This window comes from Synchiropus splendidus, chromosome 6 (genome assembly GCF_027744825.2).
Source record: "Synchiropus splendidus isolate RoL2022-P1 chromosome 6, RoL_Sspl_1.0, whole genome shotgun sequence".
NCBI lineage: Eukaryota > Metazoa > Chordata > Actinopteri > Syngnathiformes > Callionymidae > Synchiropus > Synchiropus splendidus.
The window spans coordinates 14,955,194-14,966,616 of NC_071339.1; the positions used below are offsets into that span (position 1 = coordinate 14,955,194).

The 11,423-nt window shown below is 47.4% G+C and overlaps 1 protein-coding gene across 1 annotated transcript; it reads left to right on the forward strand.

The window, feature by feature from the left end:
* The first annotated feature begins 4,074 nt into the window (after positions 1 to 4,074).
* Positions 4,075 to 9,820, forward strand: LOC128760697 (leucine-rich repeat neuronal protein 2-like). Its single transcript, XM_053868303.1, has 2 exons — positions 4,075 to 4,319; positions 7,035 to 9,820. The coding sequence occupies exon 2, from the start codon at positions 7,229 to 7,231 to the stop codon at positions 9,506 to 9,508; it is 2,280 nt and encodes a 759-aa protein (XP_053724278.1). The 5' UTR covers positions 4,075 to 4,319; positions 7,035 to 7,228; the 3' UTR covers positions 9,509 to 9,820.
* Positions 9,821 to 11,423: the final 1,603 nt, after the last annotated feature.

An 11,423-nucleotide genomic window follows, 5' to 3' on the forward strand; every position in this document is an offset into this window, starting at 1 on the left:
GCTTTGTCTGAAAATCGAGATAAGAGCTAAGCTAAGAGACGAGCTCATTTCAATATGCATTGTTCATTGATAGTTTGGGGTAAATCTTGTTTGTTTTGTCAGGCGAAGCTTTTCTGTATTGTACTGAGGCTGAGCTACACAACTCTGACTCAAACAATGATCAGGTGGATCTCAGCTGTGTTTGGCTGTGAAGTGGCAGCAGTTGAGAGGAGCATTACTGTCTTGACAAAGAAAATCTGTTTCAACAATGCAATTATAATAAACTTTCTCTGTCACTTCAGAAGGTCCGGGGTTGTCTCTCGTGTCTCTGCAGGCAATATCTTTTCTTTGTCTTCAGCTTCTTGGTTCCACCAGGCCTCCACCTTCATCTATATCATTCATCATGGATCTCACTGGTTGTTCTCCTCTCCTCAATCTCCAACATTCTTGGTCCAACTCTGCCTCTCCTTTCCTCAAACCAATTGCAGCTCCAAACTTCTCCACGTGTCCCTCTGATAGACTCATTTCTGAGCTTGTTCTTTCTCCTAGTGCCAACCTCAGTGTCCTGAGTCTCTGAAAATATATCCCGCAGAGACCACTACTGTCCTGTGTTCATCTCTGTCCATCAATGATGATTCACTCCAAGTACTGCAACTATGTTCACTCTCTTATTCACGTGTATTCTGACTGCCAATCCTCCTCCTTTCCATCAACTACCCCATTTTCTCAAAGCAAATCACTATATCATCATCAAACATCATCATCCATTGAGACTGCAACAAGACTTCTCGCTGCGCTTGGATTCAGTGACACACACAAAAAGCCTCCGGAGTCTGAGTTTCTACTCTGGCACACGCCATAGCTGCCTCCAAAAACACTTAGCAATTCGACCTCCTTGTCAAGAGCTTCATCTAATGTTCCAGCATCCACCAACACTCACAGACAGAGCACTTCTGTCCACTGTCATCAGTTGCTACGGAGACAAACTCACTTTGTGTTTGCTTCTTGGTTTTGTGAGCAAGGATTCGGCTGTCACTCCCAGCAGTAACAGATTTTGAAAATATCGAGTGAGTCAAAGGATGAGCAGAAATGGCTCAGAGACCTTCGCTGCTGTGGTCTTTTCCCTGTCTGATCCTGCTTTGTGAACATGGCTGCTATCAAACACAGGAGAAGAGTGACTCTAACATTCGGATGAACAAGTTGATGGAATGACAGACGCCTGCACTGTTGATCCTCCTTGAAGAACGTGACTGCCTTGTTTCTTGGCTCCGCCCAGTTCCAAATGTAGCTGTTCAAACTGACAGAGGCGAGCGCTGTGACTCCTGTTGACACAGTGGCGTCCAAGCCCACTGTCATGTTGCGTCTGATTTATGACCTGCCTGAAGTTTAAGCCGACGTATCTTTCCCCTGCAACAAACGGTGCATAAAAATGTCTTCAGGCTGTTGACCCAGACAAGAGCTTTGAGAGACACGTGTCAAACGTGAGTGAGTCTGTTGTGAGTCCGCTCAAAGATATTTCATACTACGGTGATATTTATACATATTATTAGTCTATAATAAAATTCATTTTTTATGAAGTCAACAAAACTATTATTTTATTTCACTTATTATTTCCCTATTTATTATTAGTTCCCCTCCACCACCAACCTGTGGAAGGTGTCTGCCCACTGAAAGCAGTCGTGTCTGTCTGTATCTGGATCCACACAGAAGGTTATAACATGGGCCACTGCAATAAAAACAACAACTGATTTTTCATTCTTTCTTTCTTTTTTTAAGAAGAGCGCCGCCTATACACATGAGGGGCCCCAACAGTCCTGTGTCACGTTGTGAACCAAGATGATTTCAACGTTGTTTTCTTTGCTCAATAAGCCTCTCACAGAAATAAGAACTGTTTTGATCAGAGTTATTGTTGATCCATTTAAACAGCGATGGACAAAAGACACGGTGTCGCTGTGGTGTGTTTCCACCTTGAAAAATAATTTGCAGCCATGGTGACACACCCACACACAAACTCAATTTGCTTAGTGGGAGGATTGTCCTTCAGTTTCAATCAGGGACACTCCAGCAGGGAATTAAACAGTGCCACTTCGAAGAAGCAAAGAGAAGCCTTGTCCTTTCTCACAGCGGTGTGTGTGTCCTTCTAAATACTTATGGTGAGGTGAAACGATTTCTGTGAGGAAGTGCCACACACACACACGCAGCATCGATGAACGATTAGGAACCTGTCGGAACAAAACGGCTCGTTTTTCGATTTGTTAAACTATTGATTCAGAGGGGGCTGATGTCACCTCAGCCTGGAGACAAACACACACACACACGCACACACAGAAGGCAAGGCTGACTTTTCTTCTCTAATAAACCACCTCGAATCCCTACACCCCCGTTGTTGCTATGGTGACCACCTCGCTCACTTCCTTTCAGTAAGCTGCCACTTATCGCTACAGCCTTTCAGCTAGCAGGATATCTGTGTGTGCAAACTTGTTTAGCTAAAATTGTGGGGACCAATTCTCGGAAACACGCCTCCATTTGGGGACCTTTTCCTATTTGGGGCTATTTGTGGGGACCTTTTGTTGGTCCCCCTGAGGTTATGCTTCAATTTGAAGATGAGGACTTCAAAATAACTGGGTCATTGTAATTGGGTTTCAGTTTGGTTCAGAGTCCTGGTTAAGGTGAGCCATGTGTTTTGGATGGTTAGGTTTAGGGGGAGAGGCTGGGGCCACTGACCGCTGCACCAACCTGCCACTCTCTCGCACCTCTACCTCCATGCTGCTCTTGATTTTTAGGTCCTGTGACCGTCGTCACCTCATTGACACAAGCTTGGGTGGGACACCAGCCCACGATGTGTTAACTGTGTTTCCGTCATGTGACCTGTGTTTCCGTCTTATATCGCGCTGCCGCTACACAAGTGTCAACCGTCACAACAGCAACAACTGATCATCACACTCTTGCTCTTCATTCACACGTCATTCTCTATTGTCCTCTTCAAGTCAATTTCCAAAAATTTAATGGGAAAAAGTGGTGAGTCGCTGTCGAATGTTCAAGCTGCTCCGATCTTTGTGGTCCTTGCTGCACTCTCAGTTTAGATCACAGTGCTTTGAAGGAGTCGGCCATTTTGTGAAGCTGAAAATGAATACAATTACATTTTTATTTGCTCAATACGTTCCCCAACGTACTGAACCAACAACATTAACATTAACCTAACAGAATTTCTTCCTGTTGAAACTCATCCAGCTTCCTGATGTTTCCCTCAGACTCAGATATGAAGGGCAGGTGTTTTAAATAATAATAATAATAATAATATTAATAATAATAATAATCTTCATGTAATAACCGTCTTTTTTTTTCTTTTTTTTGTGACACCATTGGTAATTATTGGGAAAGCTAGACCACTGTTCCAGTGGGTCACACAGCTCCTGGTTGCTAGAGGGTTGGTGACCCCTCGAAGGTCTAGAAGGTTCTCCTGAGTCCACCCTTTGTTGTCTGTTTTTGGAGGTGATGCAGAGTCACATTACCCTCCACCATCTGTCCATCTGTTAGCAAGATAACTTGCAAACAGATGATGGGCTTTGGATGGAATATTCTGGACGTGGTGACGGAGGAACAGCTTCATTCTGAAAACGTCATTTCAAATGGTATTTGATGAACAGATGCAAGTAGGGCAATAATATACATGAAAAAATCAATAGGGGAATGAGCTGCTTCGAGGAGGTCTCCCTGGTTTGTGACTGAGTGAAACAGTACAGGCAGTCGAACCGTTGGAGTCAAACTCCAGCATTGAGTTGATCTACAAGACATTGAAAATAATTCTGAAAACGCATCAATAATCTTGTTTCCAAAACACATTTCAGTTTGGTCTCCTAGGTAACGGCAGTGTTGCCAGCTGGGTACTGATGAGACTTCAAAACTAAAACTTGACTGTTGTCTCAGCCTGATGATGATGATGCGACTGACTCCAGCCAAGAGCCCAAAAGGCGCGACAAAACACTGTTTAATTAAGAAGGCAGTGAGCTGAAGTGTTCACTTTACTGTGGCACAGAGCAGTGAGCGGGAGGGAGAGAGGGATGTAGAGTAGAAGCAGAGGAGGAGAGGGAGACGAGCGAGACAGAAGCTGTGCAGCAGCACACCTCTTCTCTGTAGCTGGAGGGAGAGAGAGAGAGAGAGATACAGTCGGTGCCAAACCTCTCCTCGGCTCCACCGTCGAGGCTGGACGAGGTGGAAGTGGAATCAAAGGAGACTCACAGATCTGTGGCCGCAGAGGAGAGAGAGAGACAGCCGCAGCTTCCCGACACGTGGAGCTTCTTCATGCCACCTACAGAGATGTAGTCGCACCTTCTCTGGCGGTAAGAGACCTGATATGATGCAGCACTTGATTCCTGCCTGCCATCTCATTACACTCCCATTTGGGCTTCATCATCTTCTGCTGCGTTCTTCTCTATAAAGAGATCAAAGGAATAATGAGCTGCATCAAGGTGAAGCTGTCAGGAATCATCATCATCTGCCGCTCAGTGCTTTGAACTCAGCGCATGTGTTGATATCCAGAGCCCAAGTGAGTCAGCCCTTTTAGTTTTGGATGTGTGTGTCAGCGTGTGTGACGCGAATACAAAACACAAGTGAAGGCAAACACATGCTGCACTTAGTCTCCAGAACTAACCATGTTCCCCCTCCGTGTTAAGACCAAAAAAACAGCAGCTAGGATGTTTGTTGGCTCTGAATGGATCAGGCAGAAAATGACATTGTTTTTCAGTGATAAAATGAAGCCGATCCGCTGAAATCTCGAGTCAGTCTTGAGTGTTAGAGCCACACAAGGCAGCCCTGGAGCGCTTCTCTTTTGAACACTGCTCTGTACGACGACCACCACTGTAGAAGATACTTGACATTTTAAGGAAAAAGTCTGAATTTTAATCTTGATGATGTCAAATGCTCAAACATCAAGTAAGTTATTCATCTGTCCTGGCGGTTCATTCCACCTGTAGACCAACACGTGAATGCAAGTTTGTCATTGTGCACACACAAAAAAATCACACACTTCTACATATTTACACATATATACAGGACACACGCTCATGTGTAAACGTGAAAAGCAGTATTTGATCCTCACCTGTGGACAAACACAAAACATTTTACCTCCACACATAAGACGCAAAAACATGTCTCCCTACCGTACACACACACATTTCACTGTATACACACGTCAAATGTACCCACACGCGGTCCACACAACATTGTTCTTGCTGGAGCCTGTATAAAACTAAACCACACATTTTCTATTCATTTTTGGGTGAACATTTTGGATATTTTTGTTGTTTTTATAACCTAAAAAAACAGTTCAGATCACATTGTTGTGTGATCACTGCACAGCCGTGCTCTGAAGGGTAGTGTCCGAGCCAAGAGAGGTGCACATAAAAGAACACAATGACCAAGCTCCCACATACAAGGGGAAAGGACACGCGACATTACAATAGGATACACAACAGTGACGTGTTTCCCTCCGCGAGCTCACGCACCGTCTCATTCACCAGCGCATGAAGAAAGTAACAACCTCACTGAGCTTCTCATCATAGAAAGTAGTTGCTAGTGTCCTTCGCTCTGTGCATGCAGATGAAAAATTGATGTTTGCAGAATTTCAATTCCACACCTCTACACCTGGCTAGTCACAGCAACACAACATGCTGCTATTTAAAAACAGATAACTCCGATAAACTGACTTAGAAATAACTGCACTGAGTCAAGACTTCCATTTCAGTAGAGATACCTGATGAAGCTTCACGAGGCCTTGCGTTTAGAGCCCACTAGATGGCGCTTGCTGCTCTCCAATCTTTGGTTTTCAAGTATTTGAACAATACATCATTCTTAAACCTACTGCATTCTGAAAGGAGGCTTCACAACACTTCACGAAGCTTCACAAAGCTGAACCAGTCCAGTGACTCTCATCTCAGACCACTAACACCAAAGAAGGCCTCCAACGTTCCTAAAACTGCAGACCCAGATCAACTGTCATGGAAGGTGCCACAGCCTCCAGCTCCCTTCCCAACCCACACACCAGTTTAACATTCAGCCCGAGAAGAGCTCAGCAGCCTGTGAATGGAACCTGATGTGTAATAAGAGACGGCTTATTCTGGTGAAACAACAAGAGAAAAAGGGCCAACCTCGGCACGCGGTTCCCTCACATCCTGATTCTGAAGACAGCAGTTATTGGATGTTTGAGAGAGATGTAGTTGGTCTGAAGTTAGAGACTCTCAATCAAAGTGTGCTCTCATACAGTGCGGGAGACAGATGACAGGGAATTCAAGGTAAACCTCTGAGACACTGAGGATTGAAGATTAGTTTCCATGGTGACAAGCTAAAGAGCCTTGCATGCTACTATACAGAGCTCTAGTGCGAGAGGCTTTCTTTCTATTCCATTTTCTTTCCATACCATTCAATGGCAACGTTGTAAAGACAGACTCAGGCTGCAGCACATTTGCGTCTGAGAATCTGTGAAGCAGAATGGAGTCCTGACAACTCTGATGTCTCCTGTAGTTAACTTCCGCCTCGAACTGGGGTTTGAATTCGGAATTAGGTTCAATGGTCCACAACTTGCTGGCAGGATTGCGCCTCGTAATCTGATGCATATTCATGCTGTTTTCGTTGTCGTTGATGAATATACCACTGATCAAAAATGTAAAAAAAAAGTACAAATAAATCCGCTCCTCAGGTGCTGGTTCCACTGGTGAGGACTAAAAGAGACTTTTCAGTGAGTTCGCAATTTGCTGATGGGCCTCGGAGTCAGAGCCAATGTGGCACGTGCATGAATAACAAGGACGAAGACCTTGACCTTGACGACATCACATTGTAAGACTATATTTGTACCTTACTTAAATGTCTGTATGTTGTAAAGTAAGAAAGAGACTCCATGTTGATACAGCGTCCGAGGAGAAGCAGAAGCTTCTCCAACATTCTTCCACATGACAGAGTTAGTGAGAGGCGATTGTGGCGGCTGCATGTGACGTCATCTTGACAGAGAGAATCAGATGTTGCCCATTGTTTATTTTTTTCCTCCTCTTGTGTGTCTGTAGGCGCAGTGAGAAGGCCATGTGTTTGCTGCCCACTATGATGGGGGGGATCAGCGCTAACGGACCGTCCTGGAGCCGAGTCTGAGCCGACAACTCGAGAGCAGCATTTAACAACACACAAATATCATTCTTAATAATAACGTCAAACTGAGGTAGATTCAGACCCAACTCTGGCTGACCTCCTCCAGAGAAGGATTATGTGGTCGACTCCAGCTCCATGGTGGCAGTGTCTTCTGTGTGTGTTGGTGTGTGTGTTTGTGCGTCGAGCAGTGGACTCACTTCCTCATGCGTTGCCGTGGCATGTCCCCTGCCCAGTGCGGTGCGTGTGCCAGATCAAACCCTGGTTCTCCCCGGACTCGGTCTACAGTGAAGCCCCGACCGTGGACTGCAACAATCTGCTTCTCACCAGCCTCCCGTCCCTGCTCCCGGCGAACACACACACCCTGCGCCTGCAGAGCAACCTTCTGTCTGAGCTGGACGCCGCGGTGCTTCGGCGGTTGCCAAACCTCACCGACCTCGACCTCTCGCAGAACCGCTTCAGCCATGTCAAGAACCTGACCCGAGGCCCGTCCCTGCCCTGCCTGCTGGTGCTGCACATTGAGGAAAACCACATAGGTCGACTTCCAGAAGCCTCTTTCTCCACCCTGCCAGGTCTTCAGGAACTGTTTCTGAGCCACAACAACATCAACAGTATAGTGCCCGGCGCTTTCAGAGGCCTGACGTCCCTCCTGCGGCTGCACATCAACAACAACCGACTCACTGTGATCGATCCCAGGTGGTTCAAGGATCTGCCATGTTTGGAAGTTCTCATGCTCGGCGGTAACCCAGTCGCGGCTCTTCCAGAGAAGGGCTTTGTGGCGCTCAGGTCCCTCAGGAGTCTGGTGCTCAGTGGGATGGGCCTGAAAAGCTTGGCAGAGAGAGCTCTGGAAGGGCTGAACCGCCTGGAGAGCCTTTCCTTCTTTGACAACCTGCTGACCAGAGTCCCCACACAGGCTTTGAAAAGAGTGCCCGCACTCAAGTTTCTTGACCTCAACAAAAACCGCATCAAAGTTTTGGAGACTGGAGATGTTCAGAACATGATCCACCTGAAGGAGCTGGGCCTTAACAACATGGTGGAGTTGGTGTCCATTGAGAGAGCGGCTCTGGAGAACCTTCCGGAGCTCACCAAGCTAGAGATAACCAACAACCCTCGTCTTTCATACATCCACCCGGAAGCCTTCCTGAAGGTTCGAAAACTTGAGAGCCTGATGCTCAACTCCAACTCCCTCAGCACCCTCCAGCAGCAGGTCATGCTTTCTCTGCCGAGCCTACAGGAGGTCAGCCTGCACTCCAACCCACTCCACTGCGACTGCCTGTTCAGATGGGCTGCACACGAGGCATCCTCCACTCACAACAGCTCACAAACAGACGCGCCTCGGATGGTGCGTTTCATTCAGCCACAGGCGACTCTGTGCTCTGAACCAGCGGAGCTGAGGGGGCGCAGGGTAAGAGAGTTCTCAGCCCGGGAGTTGTCAAACTCCTGCCTCCCCATGATCCCCGCCAGCACCCTCCCTTCGTACGTGCGGGTGAGAGAAGGAGGACACATTGCATTGCACTGTCGAGCTCTGGCTAACCCGCCGCCCGAGCTCTACTGGGTCACTCCGTCTGGGTTCAGACTCGGGCCTGCTCAGAGTATGAGTGCAGCAGAGCCCGCTCTGCATCACAGCAACAATCTCCCTGAGGGCTTCACCAACAAGTCTGCCAGCCTCTTCTGCCAGGATTCCACTCATAACCTTTGCAAACACTACAAGTTACTCCCCGGCGGAAGTCTGGAGATCAGCGTGGTGACTGCAAAGGAGGCGGGACTGTACACCTGCATCGCTGAGAATACTCTGGGAGCTGACACACGCAGTGTCACCATCGCTGTCCACAGCAGAGGGACCAAAGGGAAGAGGCAGACGGACTCCAGTTGGAGAGGCTTCGCTCCAAGACTGGAGCTGGTGGAGGTTAAAGAACACTTTGCGATCCTCACCTGGCGCAGCACTAGCAACTTCCCCTCCACCCGCCTGTCCTGGCAGTCCATCCCGTCAAACATTCACGCACCGATGTACACAACGCGCATCCTGGCAGGCACGCAGAGCTTCAACCTGAGCCACCTCCAGGCACAGACATATTACAGAGTCTGTCTGCATCAAGGCACCGGTGAGCGTCTCAGGCCGAGCCGCAGAGACAGCAGGGGGCCTCAGTGCATTTCCTTCAGAACCAGTGAGGCAGCAGAAGAAAAGGTCAGACCCGTGTTTGTTCCCCAGCTGAACTCTGCTGTGTTGCTGCTGCTCATGCTCATTCTGCTGTTTGCGGCAGGCCAGAGGATGGACTCCAGGGCAGCCCATCCCCCTAAAATACTGGTACGGCAAGTCGAGCCTTTGACCTTCCGTCCACACACACAGACTCACAACGATCATCTGGAAGAGAAACTGCTCCTACATCCTGACCCCTGACACAATGTTACAGCCAGGATCAAAAGGACATTTGTATTTATTTTATATAAAATGTAAAGTATACTCTCATCGCTCATCCATGGAACTAAACTGCCTAAAGACAGACCTCTGCTCTGAGGAGTCAGCGGCCCGCCAATGACCGACACACAGCAGAGGAAAGCGCAGGTTTTAGTGTTGTCTGTGTCAGTCGCCGTGAAGCCACTACGCTTTCAGTACCTCAGATTCTGTCACCGTGCCGCTAAATATTACAGAGCTCATGCCTAAACCTTCATCAGTACAGTAACGTGTGTCAAATTCTATTTTCAGCTATTTAACAATAAAACAATTTTTTCATTTCTGCGTTTCTTTGGAGGTTAAAACCTTGTTGTTCTTCCATGGGTATGAAACGTTGTGGCCTCTTTCTCCTCTTCCTACGACCCTGAAGCACCTGATCAAGTGGAAGAAAGCATGATGAAGTTATAAGAAGGAATCCTTCTTCAGGGACCGTCCCCCACGGCCCTTCAGAACCTTCTCAACCACCTCCGGTCTCCAGTCTACGACATCACTTCTCTCCTTTATTGCTCAGCCTCAGCTGTCTGCATAACAAAACCAGGACCAGATTCTGAATTTAGAGATCTACTGCAGACTCGCATGTGAGTCCGTCATTTGTGAGTGTGTGCGTCACTGCTGATGGTAGCAGCAGGAGGGAGGGGAGGGAGGCTGGAGAAAAAAACTGTGATATACGGCAGTAGGAAGCTTTATGAGCCATCTTCTCTTAACGTGGTTCTGTAAAAGCTGTGCGTCACAATATAGGCACCTGGAGTGATGGTCCTCATTTCATCATAGAGTGAACTCAAGTCGCATGACAACTGCACTAAAATAAAACAACCGTCTCAACCTGGGACAGAACTTCTCTAGCTCTAAATCAACGGATTAATGGGGCCATGTTCATGCATTTACATCTGGAATCACAGACAAGATCCATTTATAGATCAGGTTTCACCACGATGAGCAGTACTGTTGGGAGACAGAGCCTGGCCAGGAGAAGCTGTGTCTGGAAGACTGACAGAGGTTCTAGAGGGGAGGAGTGGTACAAGGAACTCAGAAGCATCAGAGACGTTTGTGAGAATTGTGCAGGTCATTGTGAGGTCAGTGACTGGTGAGGAGTGCTCTCTTTGGTGTTGGACAGACAGACAGAAGAGGTAAATGAGGAGCCTCCATAGGCCATGTTTGCTGACTATAAAGTGATTTGTAGTGAGAGAGAGGAGCAGTTTGGGAAGCTGGGGAGATGAGGAACGAAGGACATGAGTGTGGATGACAGGCAGTGGGTGCAAAGATGAAGGTGTAGAAGTGACAATAGTTTCGAGCAAAGCATCGGAGTGATGGAGCGAGAAGAAGGAGGTGAAGAAGAGAGTGCAGCAGGGTGGAGACGACTGTAACGTCAGAGAGGCAGCTTCATAGGACGGTAGAGGTCCCTGCCATGATGGCACTCATTGAGTCAGAGCCAGGAGAGTCAGAGATGAAGATACAGGGTTTGTCATTGGGAGACAGGACCAGATAAAAAAAATGAGCATATCAGAGGGACATAGGGAGAAGTTTGGAGACTAAGTTAGGGAGGACAGACACACGGAGAGGATATACAGAGTATGACCAAAGATGACGGAGATGAAGGAGCGGAGGAAAACAGCGAGGTTCATGTAGGATAATGAAGGTTGTACTGGAGGAGGATGAAGATGGTGAAGGCGGAGGAGCCAGTGTGAAAGAAAGAGACACCAGTCAAGTGCTTACACAAAAACCAGGCAAAAAAAAACAGGCATCACAAGTACGTATCTACAAAATGTGTTTTTAAAAGGTGCTTTAAAGCAACACAGGCATGTTGCCATAGCCTTGGTGAGGAAGAGCCTTGACTCACCTGTGCTCAGTGTTTCACTTCAGA